We start from the raw sequence: 14,296 nt of genomic DNA on the forward strand, positions 1-14,296 counted from the left end.
GCAAAGGATTTAACGAGAGATTAATTATTCGAAAAGATTAACGAAGTGGAACATTGTGCCTTTCGTATAATTTCACCTGTATTTTGGATTAAATGCTGCATTGCAATCACCTCATGTTAATTCGTCATTTGTTTAAATAAAGACATTGACAATTTTACCTTATTATCACCATGTTCCTAAGGTCAATGATTAAAGGTCTTTTACAAACCCATTATTTTATTGGTTGATATCTGTCATTTGTCATCCCACCATATTTTTTCCTTCTCTTGCTCGCCCGTCGCGTTACTTTTTTTCTTTTTTCTCTCCTTTTCGCGAATAACGATTAATTGATAACAAGGGCTTGAGAATTGCTGTTTCACATATAAAAATATAGGACCCACGATTGCCACATGCAAACTTTACCTTCACACGGTAGTCATACGTCTCATGTGATTGTAATTGAGATACTGATAACACGAAGGTGCAGAACACACACAGACTACCACCGAAATAAATTACACCACTAATGCGTTTTAAAACAGGACAGACTTTACAGGGGTTAACTGCAGATATAATTTATGGAATAACAATCATAGGTCGCCATCTCGTAAACTGATAACACATGTCACTTCGGTTTGTCTTTTCTTTAATATGCTATCGTAAGATATTTTTGGACGCTTCGCCAAAGGTTCAGGAAGCGTTAATACTCAAATGCAACGCTGCGATGTATTTCAATAAACGTGTGCGGCTTGACAGCAAGCAACAGGCCTTAACTGTTCTCTTTGCGTGGCATCTAAAATAGCCTTTACAAAATAGTGCATGCTTAGAATCAGTGATGTTTTTTGATTCAGTAATTAAAATTGACTGGACATTTGAGTCAGTAAGTTCCAGTTCCCAGTCACTAATATTAATATTTATATGTAGAACTGTACTTGATAAACTAGTGAGCGGGCTCATTCAGCTGTATTCCTAGAACGTTCCCACGATTAACAGAGCCATACATACTGTAATTCTACTCTCTTTGATGCGTGGATCAAATTAACAACACTGCATTTGTTCAAAGTTGTCTGGCGAAATATACATACTTCCTCCTGCTGTCTAACAATAGATTCGCACAATTATATATATATATATATATATATATATATATATATATATATATATACAAACACGAATCTATATATGTGTGTATCATTTGTTTTACATTACTATGTATATATATATACACACACACCCACACAAATCGCGCAATGAATATATATACATTACGTGATTTGTATCCCACGAGGTACGCATTTCCAGAATACAAAACAGCTTTATATTAAGAACTAGTGAAATCCGAACTGAAATCCTGTGACACGAAAGGATTGGAAATATATAGTAAAATAAACGTTTCCACAAACTCCGCATCGAATAAGCATGCTTTCTTTTACTATTTCGTTTTAATGGAAGCACTGTATAAGACAATATACTTCAGGCCACAGTGAAAGTAAGCTAGTGTGACTGTAGACTGAAAAGTAATAGTCCCTTGATTAGCTCAATTGGATTCGAGATCTTGATTGACACAGATAACAACTCAGTGAAGTTTTCTGATTTAATATACCATTTCAAGAGTTTCCAATATCCTTAAATTCAAAACGTAGCTGAATTAATTCGACGAAATGGAATTATGTTTAAAAGGGAACATTACCTCAATCAAGTTAGATAGCCCCAAACACTTAATATATTGATGTAGGAGCCAAAGCCAATACCTATGTTTATAATTTCGTAATGTTAAGACATCTAAGAATTTGCACGGTTTATGTGGTTTTTCCACCAACACCATGAGGGAATCGTGGTTAAAATGGAAAGATATGAATAAAAATGAATGATCGAACTTATTTTCCGGCAAATAGACTAAAGATTAAGTAAGTATGATATTCAGCTATTCGTTGCAAGCAATAACGCAGGAGTTTAAATTGTTTATTCAGAGCAATGGATAAAATGAAAGGTGACGTTTTCTCCCCAACCCCCACTCCGAACCCACTGTGTTCTACCTTGTCTGTCACTTAAAGCTGTCCAAGAACTGTATTTTTAGAAGGAATATTTTTGTTGTGCTCAAGGGATTTTCAAAACTGACGAGACCGCAAGCAATCGGCAGTACGGAATCCTCCAAACATGCATTCAGCACGGGATATTGTCGAGCGGTTGGTGCCTGTAAAAGTTCTCTGTAGATCCCATTCTCCACCCAGATCCAAGACAACACAGCGAAAAAAAATCTATCACATATATTTGTCATGAATAAAGCGTTGAGTTCTCCAGCGCACTTTGACTAAACTTTATTCAAAATTAGATTGAAATATGTGACAAGGTTGATATGGATGAAAGAGGATATTGTGTGGACTTCACTGTTGGCAGTTATTAAAACAAGCCTGCACGCTAACAAAAGAAGTGCTGTCGCTATAAAGACGAGAGCAGATTCTGGATTTGGCTAAGTGGATAAAGACATTCTCCGCAGCCTTAGAGCACCATCTCTCATATAGTAAGTTCATTGCTTACCTATTGAAACCTGTTGAAGTACCATTAAATTGATAGATTAGCAGCCGCTGGCCCTTCTCTCTGTCCACCTTCAGCTTCTGTGTGCACTCTGCTGCCATGGTACCCAAATGCAATTGAATTTCTGTATTTCACTCTCTGTCTGTCTCTCTCTCACACACTCACTCACTCACTCACTCACTCTCTCTCTCTCGCAACCTCAGTGACCAAGGATAGAAGGGTTTTTTTTTTTTGGGGGGGGGTCGGTTTGCTGAGAAATAACAAAGCTCTGTAGAGAAGTCGGCAAACGTGACTTTGAACTTGGATCAGCTCCTGCAGTCCCTGCAGAGTGCAGTCCTGGAGGAGTGAAAGAATAGCGGTGAGCACGAAGCTGCGCCGCTCTACACAGGAATTAGAGAATTAAACCAAAACCAAACTTCTTTGTTAAAAATAAGCCCAGTCCACTAAAAAAAACAGTAAGCATCTCCGGTGCAAACAAGGCAGGGCGCCAAACCAACAAACCGATTTAATGCATTACTTTTACATAAATTAAGTTTATTGTGGCGTTGAATTTTCTTCAAGAATCTTTTTGGTGTGACGTAAGTTTATATACATTTTGTTCATCGCTTATTATAAAGCTGACATATCGGAAGAAGGAAAGATAAATTGGAAATTAGTTTTTGTAATTAACTGTATGCGATTTAGGGGGACAGGAGGCGAGGAAGAGCAGGGCTGGGAAGGGAGGAGGTTTGGTGGGACTATTTCCGTTAGTTTTTTAGGTTTCGTTGTCCTATTGCAGACTTAGTCTTTAAACGTGGGGGGGGGGGGGTTACCCACACCAATGCCCCGCTTTCACAGACAAAAAACAGTCGCTTTCCGTTGCTAACAATAAGGAAATAAAATGCCCGTGTACCACGGGGAAATTGCATTTAAGATCACTCTTCACTGCTCAATCGCTCTCTCCTAAATTATATAGAGAGAGAAAAATGGAACTTGAAGAAAGAGAGATAAACTTTAATGCAAGCAAAACGAGTGTGCAATTTATAGGTGTCAAATCGGATTAAATCCTTAGCTCACAAGCCGAGCTCTTCCCACACTGGGTTCTGATCAGTACCGGATCTGTCTCTTTCACTGTTTGTTTCCCACCACTTTCAATCGGCAAGTTTCAGAAATAAAGTTGTCCATTTTATATCATGTTACATACTTACCTGCTAAAGGCACCAGTTATGTACAGGGAGTTGGGGAAACGAGTACTATGCTGTGGACATTGGATTCGCCCCCACGTCGTCTCCCCACCATCCCAACTCCCCACATTTTGCTCGCAAGTCATTGTAACAGATTTCGATTAACTTTTATTGCTACACAGTGAAAACGTGATGCAGCTGGACAACTGGCTGCATTGGCGAGGACAGAAGTGGCGCAGAAATGGCCGATTTCAGGGGGGGGAAAACACAAATCAAAGTAGGCGTAATTAATGGAAAATGGCGACGCGTTTGGAGCAGGCTACCTGGGATGGATGAGGCGGAGTTGTCCAATGAAAAGCCATTATAGAGTGGCCGCTGTCCTGTTTAAAAGGGGTGTTGGGAGAAGCGCCGTCACTCCAGCCAGCAGCCGAACCTTGCATCATATGACAGACGCGGAACCAACTTAAGGTCCCCCTCCCCCCAACCCCTCCTCGCCCATTTATCCTTAGGATTCTCTTATCTCTACTCCTTATTTATCTGCCATTCTGATTACCGCTATCACTGGCAACAGCGCATCTGCCGACAGAGAGAGAGAGAGAGAGAGGGAGAGGGAGAAAGAGAGAGAGAGAGAGAAACAGACAGCAAGAACGTTTAAAAGCGCTTTCTCCGTGGGAAATTCTACCACAGAAGAAAACAAACTTCAATGTGATCGCAATAAAAAAACTGTTTCAAGGACATCAAAAAAGTTGCACGCGATAATTTGGCTCGATCGGTTTTCTCGTCGCTTAGTTTTATTTGGCACAAAGAGAGAGAGAGAGAGAGCGAGAAAGCAGTTGGGAAGGGGCGAATCGTTGGGCTGGACTGGTGATTTCATGGACTGGTGCGTTCTTATTCCTTTAGAAAACCACCGTAAACAGTGACAACATCAAGGCGGCTCTGAAGTTCCTGCTGACCAGTTTGTGCGTGCGTCTGTGTGTGTGCTTGTGAGTGTGTGTTGTTGGGGTGGGTTTGGGGGTTAAGAGATCTGTTTGTTTGCCCACCCCCACCCCCACCCCTCCCCAGCTTTCAGGGGTATGCTTCTGGATGCGGGTCCGCAGTTCCCGACCCTCGGGGTGGGTACTTTCGCGAGACACCACCACCACCACCATCACCACTCCACCGCCGACATGTCCGACCGGGATCTGGCCATGCCTCAGAACACCTTCGTCGACTCGGCGCACATGGGCGCCTTCAAGCTGAACGCCGGCGTCCACCACGACCTTCCATCCGCCGCTCAGAGCTCGGCTTTCAGCGCACAGGCGGCGGCCGGCCCGGGATACGCTTCCGCTCTGGCTCCCCACGCCGCCCATGTCGGCTCCTACTCGGGAGCCGCTTTCAACTCCACGCGGGACTTTATCTTCCGCAGCCGTGGCTTCACCGATTCGAGCCCGGCCACTGGCCAGCACGGTATCTTCGGACCGAGCCCTGGGGGCTTACATCACCCGCATTCGGACACCTCGGCACACATTCTGTTCCCCGGCATCCACGAACAAGGAGCATCGCACCCGTCTCCAAACGCGCACGTCCTGAACGGCCAGATGCGCCTGGGACTGGCCAGTGAAGTATTTGGGCGCTCAGACCAGTGTCCCAGGACTGACCCTTTCTCGGCCGCCCAAGTACACCACCACCACCATCACAACTATGGACAGATGAATATGAACATGGGTATGAATATGGCAACACATCACGGTGCAGGAGCCTTCTTCCGATACATGCGGCAGCCCATCAAGCAGGAACTAATCTGTAAATGGGTCGACCCCGAGCAACTGACGAACCCCAAAAAGACCTGCAACAAAACCTTCAGCACTATGCACGAGCTGGTCACCCACGTTTCGGTGGAGCACGTCGGCGGTCCGGAGCAGACTAACCACATCTGCTTCTGGGAAGATTGCTCCCGGGAAGGCAAGCCTTTCAAAGCCAAATACAAATTGGTGAATCACATCAGGGTGCACACAGGCGAGAAGCCGTTCCCCTGCCCGTTTCCCGGCTGCGGCAAAGTTTTTGCCAGGTCAGAGAACTTAAAGATCCACAAACGCACCCACACAGGTAAGCGCCAAACTTTCCCCTCTCTCGTAGTAGAAACGCCGCGTTTGCGCTTCACGTTTACGCGGGAGAACTCAACACTCGTTCGCTGAATCGGAGTCGGGCACTTCTGTTCTCAGTGGCTGATTAAATTGTGCTCTGAAGTCACCGTCAAAATGTATATTTTTCAAAACTAAAATCAAATAACTTTAAAAAATGAGATTCAATTTTTTAAATCGACTTTTTAGGACTTTCTAAACCCATTTGAAAAATTTCGCTGCCCCACCAAACTAGAACGATGCGAATGTCCCATTTAATTCCAGAGATTTTTTTTAAAAATTGCAAACGTTCAGAAGAAATGACCGCCGTAAATTATTTTTGAACCTTTGACGCATTTTAAAAACCAAAACAGTTACGATCTTGGATGAAGAATTTAACATTGATAAAATTCTGCTGTTTTGGGAATTAGGGAAACGATATTTTGCAAATTCCAGGCATTGATTTTAATGCAGACGGCAATTGAATTACATGTGGTATGCCTGTTAAAATTACATGAAGATATTTTAAAATTTGCATCGTGGTATTCGAGGATTTTGCCTTGGGCCAGAGATGTAAAATGTATAAAGATATAGCGGGCAGAAACCTGAAAAGCTTTCCAGAGCCCACAGGTATGACTTGCAAATTATGTCGCATTGCATAATATTTCTCTGTAGCGTGTGGAATTATGTCATCAGTAGTGGCCTGTGTTTGTACCATAAACTTTGAATATAGGTCAACATGCAATGTAGGGACAGGGAGGGTTTGTGTGTGAAACGTGGCAGCTGGGAAATTCATCCATTCTCCACCCGCGCGCCATTCATTAATTGCAATCGTGATTGTATATTCTAAATCGCTGGTTCTTCAAAAGAGGAATAAACAAAAGCGGTAATTAATTAATAAGTTATTTGGGAAAAAACATGCACAATAATGACCTTATCCAGAGTGGTGGAATCATGTAGGCCTTTTGTTCGCTCGTGAACGATTAATCATATGTGCTAGACGCGTCTTTTGCTTGGATTTCAACTGGGAAATTTATTTCCTTGGAGTAGCTATCCTTCCGATTTCAAGGTGGTTTGCATATCTCTCGAAAACCATTTAAATGCTAATAAATGTAATGTTGCATTGTTCCTCTGCATTTAGCAATACTCCGGAGTGATTCACACCTCTCAGTTTCGCCCAAGAATTAACGATAAACAAAAGTTCAAAAGGAAAAATTTCAACTCTTGATACAATGACCAATTTTTAAAAAGTGTATTCTTCTTTAAATACACGCATGCGGTCCAGGACTTTATATGTTACTACGAGTCAATGCGATGTCGATAAACGGAGGGAGAAAATATCTTATTTTTTATTTGATACAATTCATTTCAAAAATTCGCTTGGATCAATGAATTTAAGACACATGTTAATTTAAAAATCCAAATAGACTCTTTAATTACAGTCTGCCACCGCGTAAGTGCGACAACCAGCGTTTCCGCGTGTTACAATCATCAGGGAATCTTTTAATTGTGGCTTTACATTTGATGAAGGGGGGCCGAGCAATGTAAACCAAGTGTTCGCATGCACACATCAATCACTCAAACCCAAAGGCAAATCATTTTTGTCAAGCGCATTTCCGTACACAGCCTTTCTAATTCTGAAATCCAGTCCAATCTAATTACAATTCAGATCTTTCACTCGAAATATTTTAGGTGTATCTTGCTCGCAGTTACAAACGTCAGGTTAGACCATAAATACTGACGGTTAAATATTTGGTGCTTTAAAGATAAGCCGAGTTTAAATCCAGCTGCCTTGCACGACGTGAAATATAGCGATTACAGTCGGCGGAAGGAGCTCTGTAGGCCTAGTTTTACTTGACTTGACCAGTTTCTGTTTGCTATTTTCCATGCAGGTGAAAAACCATTTAAATGCGAATTTGAAAGCTGTGACAGGCGTTTCGCCAACAGCAGCGACAGGAAGAAGCACATGCACGTGCACACTTCAGATAAGCCATACCTGTGCAAAATGTGCGACAAGTCGTACACGCACCCCAGTTCTCTGAGGAAACACATGAAGGTGATTCCTTTTCAGTATTTCACCGCCGAGCGGTCGGTTTCCTTTAAGTATAAGCGAGTCAATGGTGTTGGTAGGTAGCGTTTGCAATTGCTCTTCAGAAAAGACTGATTTTGGTTTTTATTTTCTCTCTCCCCTCATGCAGGTCCATGAGTCATCTCAGGGTTCTGAGTCTTCACCGGCAGCTAGCTCTGGCTACGAATCTTCCACTCCGCCAGTCCTGGTGTCACCGTCTGCCGAACCCCCGAACAGCAATAATTTATCCCCCGCCTCCACTGCCGTGCACACCAACGCCGGCATCTCTTCCAACTTCAATGAATGGTACGTGTAAAATAGCACCAAAGGCCACTAACGTGGGAGATCATCGACTATGTCTCTAAACTTGAAAATAGATCAAACTGCTTGCTCTGCGGTAAGCGGCTAAAGGAAAATTGAAACCGAATGAATCGCCCCCAGTACCGGCAATACCGAGTTCCAGCGATTTTGCAGAAATGAAGATCAAATGTTATCTATGTTTCACCGAGCAACTATTTCGGCTACTTTTATAACTCTGTGCAAAAAGAAGCTTTCCCTGTCAGCTGAACTGGACCCGGGAATCCTGAGACTGAGTGTTCTTTGAACTAAAGCTAGGGATTTCTTCCCTGAGATTACAAAGCTTTCCAGACTGGACAAAACGGAAGCACAATAGACGGAGAGAACGATTTCCTTGTTGTATTTTAATGCAAGTTAAGTCGCCTTTTTCAAGGAGGCTGATTGTAAAATCTTCATCCAATCATATAGAATGGAAACTGGGCCAAAGTCAAGTTGCAGTTCACAAATACACATAAAGAACACGATTCATTGCTTGTGAATGTATTTCTTCTGTTAGCCGAGTTTTTATCTTGTGATGTTTTGTGCTTTGCAAGTTTAAATTGTGGAATACTATTGGAAGATTGTGAAAAAGTCGTGCTGTTAATTTTTGTAACAACAATACCCATTCTGTAAATAGCCGCATCACCATATTTATCTCAGTTGTAATTAAATTATGGTATTAACTTGCTACAGATGAAACAATATTTATAAAGAATGTTTCTTAACTATAAATATGTACAATTGTGAGTTAAACATCAGATTGTTCAGATTGTTCTCGTTTTAATTTCTAGATAAAGCAGCGTTTCCCTCTTCTTGTGCGATGTCCTGAGATCATTAACAGCATACAAAGGTATAATAAAACGTGTTCAGGTGTATTTGCTGATATCGTTGTTATTTTAGGCCCGGTTAAATCCTCGCTGTTTTTGTGCTCCTGACCGTCACGTTTGTTGAAGTTCAGGGCAGGCACTTTTCTGAATGCCGTTCGATATCGGTTGGGGGGGGGGGGGGTCATTCTGCAACACAGTAGTTTCCTTAAAGAAACGCACTGAATGGTCGCCCGACTGGTTTAGTTTGAACGTCTTCAACATTTGAGGCAGATTGCATTTCTACTGCCATTTTGTTTTATTTACGAAGTATTCATTAGAGTAGACAGTCAGGCACATTTTTTTTTACACAGCAGGGAGTGGCGGTTTAACGATTTATCGGAAGTTTTATTTTGTCGTGGTCTGAACATGGTGGTTGAAAACAACAAGTTAGGTAGTAATGCCAAACTACTTAAGATGCTGGGATTCGTTTATAATGGTAAGAGAGAGTTGCGGGGATGACGAGGGAGGGGTCTAGTCACTATTAATTAGTTCCTGCATATGGAATTGTTAAAACATAAGAATGTTCACAATTGCAGGGAAGTAGAGGTGGAATTCATTATCGCCCAGTTACAAAACCAGACACGTGTAAGAAGTGTTTTGACGGCAAGGAGTGGGCTCAGATTTTAGTTTCGGTTACTGGCATGGGGGAGGTTACGTTTTCGCTATACAATCCGATTTAACATCGCATCTGCTACTTGTTATATAGTCTGCGATGAAAATATGGGGTTTATTTCCAAAAGCATTCGAAAAGTTAACAGTTTATAGCGGAACGGAGGGCTTTGGAGCTACTAATTGTACGTTAAAATTGTGGAAATATTCTCCTCATTTTCTTCCACATTCCCACGCGGTGAAACACAATACTTTCGCCGTTCCTTGTTTGCGCTATCGGTCGGTGTTATCGACCGAAGCAAAGTAAATTCAATGACCGTCAACTTCCGCCCTGTCCCTGGAACAGGCACAGTCGCAATAAATAACGCGCCAGCAAGTGCGGGGTACCCTCAGCTCTGGCTGCCAGCAATTCGGAGTGCCAACAGGCAGGGCGAAACTCAATTTCTGGGAGGGAAAACCGCAATAAGACAACGAAAGGTATTTTATTTTCCGAGAGCACCGAGACGTGACCCGGTAGATTTGGAACTTCAAGCGAGGAGGACTCGCTCGAGTGAAGTGGACCACAAGCCCAGGCAGGCGAGGTTTCGATCGGAGGCACTTGAACTTGACTTTACCTCACTCGGGGCTATTCTTGTTCATTGTTTACAGTTGGGAGTCGCATGTCACACGTTTAAACAGCCGTTCCGTCTCACTGCACAATTTGCGTTGGTAGCGTTTCCGTTAGCAAGCGAACAGTGCTGGTTAGGGAGCAAAACTGCAAACTAAATATTTCTCACGTCAGCCTCCATCGTCCCCCCCCCCCCCACACACACACCCCCGCACCACCAAAATAAATATCAAGAGATTATGCCAAAATCAATTTGCTGGGTAATGTATATTTTGTTCGGTTTGCTTTACTATCTAATTCTATTTTTGTTGGACATTCCTACCGCGTTAGTTATTGGGGGGGGGGGGGGGGAAACATATTGGAAACCATCACAAGGACAAATTGAGACTTGAAAGAAATCCTGAAAGCGACTGTCAGCTTCACAACTCAAAATAATGCGGGCATTCATATAGTTTTCAATTACCTGAAAGCCATTTAAAACGGGACGTGTTTATCGGGGAATTAAGTGTTATTGTTTAAATAGGCAGAAGTTAGTCAGAAAGGTTTTGGAATTTTAAATCGGGTTTTCCGCGAATCAATGGGTTTGAAAATGCTATGTGTGGTTCTAACAGTCCACTGTCACCAGAGTGATTATAACACTGAAACAGCGTTACGATATAATCTTATAAAGAGATCATTAAATGGTCTATAAATTACAGATAGAGACCCACCTGAGGGCAGAGTGACTGCTGTATTGATAATTACAGAGGGATATGGCGAGTTCCTGTCAATCGAAATGGCAGCTCATAAATTATAAAGCCACCCTAATAAACATTCAATTGTAGCCCTCAAATCGGCAGATTTTATGGTACGTTTCAAAGTTATAAGGCAATTTTAAGAAATAATTCAATTGACCCTGCTATTAATGATTAACAATACTAGGTTAACATTACATTAAGGGCCACAATTGATGAGGTGGGTTAAAATGTCCATGTGGTTAGATATATTTGCATTCTACAATGAATCAGCTCGAAGCATAGATACAAAACCGGTATTTGAAAGACTGAAGTTCTATGCACGCTTAACAAATCCATATTTTTGAGATAATACCTTTAACATTGCTGTGTTTTGCAAGTGCTGGTGAACATAATGCGCAGCTTTATTTTCTGACTATCGATTAAGTTTGTTTCCAATACGAGCTTTTTATATTCGTCAAATGAGATAATACCTAGCAGTACGAGCGCCACTGTTCACTTATGAAAGCATAATTTGGCATCATAAATCTGCGGTTGTGTTGCATAAGAGGTTGGGAAAGGAGGGAAAACGCGGGCAGTAATCTGGAATCGCCTGGATTGCCAACTACGACCGATATCGTTACCTGTGCAAAGCAGTCGTGGTCATGCCAATCAGACTTCGCTAATCTATATAGGCAAACTGTATGTAACTACACACACATACACATATAATATCTGATGTGCATATTATGTATAATGTACATAAATATTGTACGTAATATATATGATATTTGCATGCACATTATATATATAATTATAAAGAAATTTGCAAATATAACCAGCCACTATTGAAAAATCAGCCATGTCTATATACTGATCAATAAAGTGTCTTACTGGAGTGACGGCGATTATAATTTTTAACATTTAAACTACTCTAGCGTTTTAAAGCAAATATTGAAATTATACCCTTTATTCATATTTCCATTTTCACCCATTTACCCATGAGTAAAATTAATAATAAGCTAATGACTGCATTTATTACAGGATTAGCGATGGTTCATTCTGTTTTACATTAATGCCTTACTATGTACTTGTGTCGATCAAAGTGTGAGAGTGGGAGTAATTTGGTTACTGAAGTTCCACCAATTAAAATGATCACAAGCTTGTGTTCGTTAGCGTACAAATTATTTGCCTTGGAAGATAAATTAATCTCTTTGACTACTCTATTATGCAATCGCCACTCGTTAATTAAAATGTGACTAAGGTTCGACTGGAGAAAAAAGGTATTACTTTGAGACGATAAGGTGACTTAAGAACATTGCTCGATTTTGAAAAGGGAAAAAAAAATATTCCCGCTGGCACCGGAGCTGTGGAAAAGAAATTTAAAGATGATTATGAAGATGAAAAAGGGGCAGAAAAATGTTGATTGGAGAAGATAGTAATGATACTGATGATTTGACAACTACAGTAGGGGTCAAAGGCCTGCCCCTCACCGTGTCCAGCTATCTGCTCACTCCTGACACAAGCTGTTATGATATCGATACAAGAATAGAAAATTAATGCAAAAATATGTTATTGGAGTTAAATAGCGCTTCTGCTTATTTTTTGATGTCAGAGCAACTTTAATTATCCACATACTGTAAGCTGTAGAGAATGGCTCTGATCTCTTCTATTTCTGTAGAAGCTCTAAGTGTTTTTAAACTTCGCAGGTTGTTGAACACTCATCGCCCGATTCAACGTGTCAGCAGCACAAAACAGTATCATGCGACTTTTCTGAGAATCCTTGTTCCATCTCTCGAGGAATTTAACTTAGTGCTTTGTAATAGATTTCTCTATCGGGACGGATAAACATATTGCTATGACCAAAACAAGACATAGGCCGTGCAACAGGTAGATAGATTGATTTGCTTTTTGTTTTGACTTTGGCGTAGGTCAGGGCGCGGTGTGCTGAAATAAGCAACTTAGCTTACCGAATGGAACGCTTGGCATTCACAGTTTCTATTGCTTTGGCAACTGAATACACTTACACGGCGATTATACTTGCAGCCCGTATCCCCGTGAGTGGCTATCAAGTGCAAAACCATATATTTTGTGAATAACTAGCAAATTGCATCTTATTCTTAAACATATGTAACTACAATTATTCGATTGACACTTGACTGCAGGTTACAAATCAGCATTTTCACCGATCACCTCAAGTTGCGAAGATTGGAGCTGGAAGGTCGCTTGTGCTTCCGAAGTAACTTGACTTTGAGTCACTAGCTCCAAGCACACCGGTGTACCGGCGTATGGTAATAATGTTTTTCGGCTGTATTTCGGGACGGAGTCTCTCACGGCCTCTCCTCGCCGAAACAACAAAGAAAAAGAGGAAACCCGCAATTCAAGCCGCAGTTTGGAAAAATTACTTCCCTATCACATTTGGACAGTTTCATTTCGCGATTTGCGACTTCTGCATGAATTCAGATAAAATTTGAAACACAACCTGGACGCTTAACTACGCCGACAAAAATTCCAATCCTCAACGGATACTGGCGATAGAGTTTTAAAGCCCACTCTCGGGTGCTCAGCTGATGTTTATCGCTGATAGCCGCGCTGCGGTTCAAATTTCAACATGAAACATTAATGTGCAAAATAAAATGAAGATTAAACTAATTTTCTGTGTAATACCTGATTGTTGCTATTTTGATTTCCTGAACATAGTGCAAAGGGAAACATTTTTAACTACGCGAGATATAAGTGGCACATTGAAAGAACATTAACTGCCCCTACTTGATATTATGTAGGACACGGCAACTGGAATATTTGAGTGTTCGAGTAGCGATTTCATATTTTGTTCGATTTGAAATCAACTGTACAGTAACCAACTAGGGCAGTGAGTTCAACGCGCTGACTCAGCGGGAGTTGCAAAAGTGCTTTCACTCTTTGGTCCTGCCTTTAAAAATAAAAACTATTATTCGAATCTTTCCTTTTCTTACCGTTTTACCACCGCAAGACCACGGTCAAGCCTAATCTAAACTTGATCCTGTTTCAGAATGGGGTGGGGGGTGCTGGGCGGTCAATGGTCAGTCTTAAAAACGGGCGGACAATAAATGGCATTTATTATAAATTTATTTATTATAAATGCATTTATCTTTGGTTATCTTCTACAAGAATCAAACATCCCTTCAGAGAAAGACGTATTGCAAATGAACGTGGCCGCACAATCCTTTATAGTTTTTTTTCTCTCTCCGTAGCGGGCACTATCATCACACGCCAAACTTTAATCTTGGATAACTGGAGTTCTGTGAAAAAACACAGATCAACGAATTTGGTACAATGATA

The 14,296-nt window shown here is 41.4% G+C and overlaps 1 protein-coding gene across 1 annotated transcript; it reads left to right on the plus strand.

The window, feature by feature from the left end:
* The first annotated feature begins 4,096 nt into the window (after window positions 1-4,096).
* Window positions 4,097-9,055, plus strand: zic2a (zic family member 2 (odd-paired homolog, Drosophila), a). The gene is made up of 3 exons (XM_073028737.1): window positions 4,097-5,762; window positions 7,669-7,832; window positions 7,975-9,055. The coding sequence occupies exons 1-3, from the start codon at window positions 4,751-4,753 to the stop codon at window positions 8,158-8,160; spliced, it is 1,362 nt and encodes a 453-aa protein (XP_072884838.1). The 5' UTR covers window positions 4,097-4,750; the 3' UTR covers window positions 8,161-9,055.
* The last annotated feature ends 5,241 nt before the right edge of the window (window positions 9,056-14,296 follow it).

This window comes from Hemitrygon akajei, chromosome 2 (genome assembly GCF_048418815.1).
Source record: "Hemitrygon akajei chromosome 2, sHemAka1.3, whole genome shotgun sequence".
In the NCBI taxonomy this organism is placed as follows: Eukaryota; Metazoa; Chordata; class Chondrichthyes; order Myliobatiformes; family Dasyatidae; genus Hemitrygon; species Hemitrygon akajei.

Bases quoted from the DNA above. Each gene is read 5' to 3' on its own strand.
- zic2a (XM_073028737.1), top strand. From the start codon at position 4,751: ATGCTTCTGGATGCGGGTCCGCAGTTCCCGACCCTCGGGGTGGGTACT. The intron at 5,763-7,668 runs GTAAGCGCCAAA...TTTTCCATGCAG, and splicing joins CCACAAACGCACCCACACAG to GTGAAAAACCATTTAAATGC. The intron at 7,833-7,974 runs GTGATTCCTTTT...CCCCTCATGCAG, and splicing joins CTCTGAGGAAACACATGAAG to GTCCATGAGTCATCTCAGGG.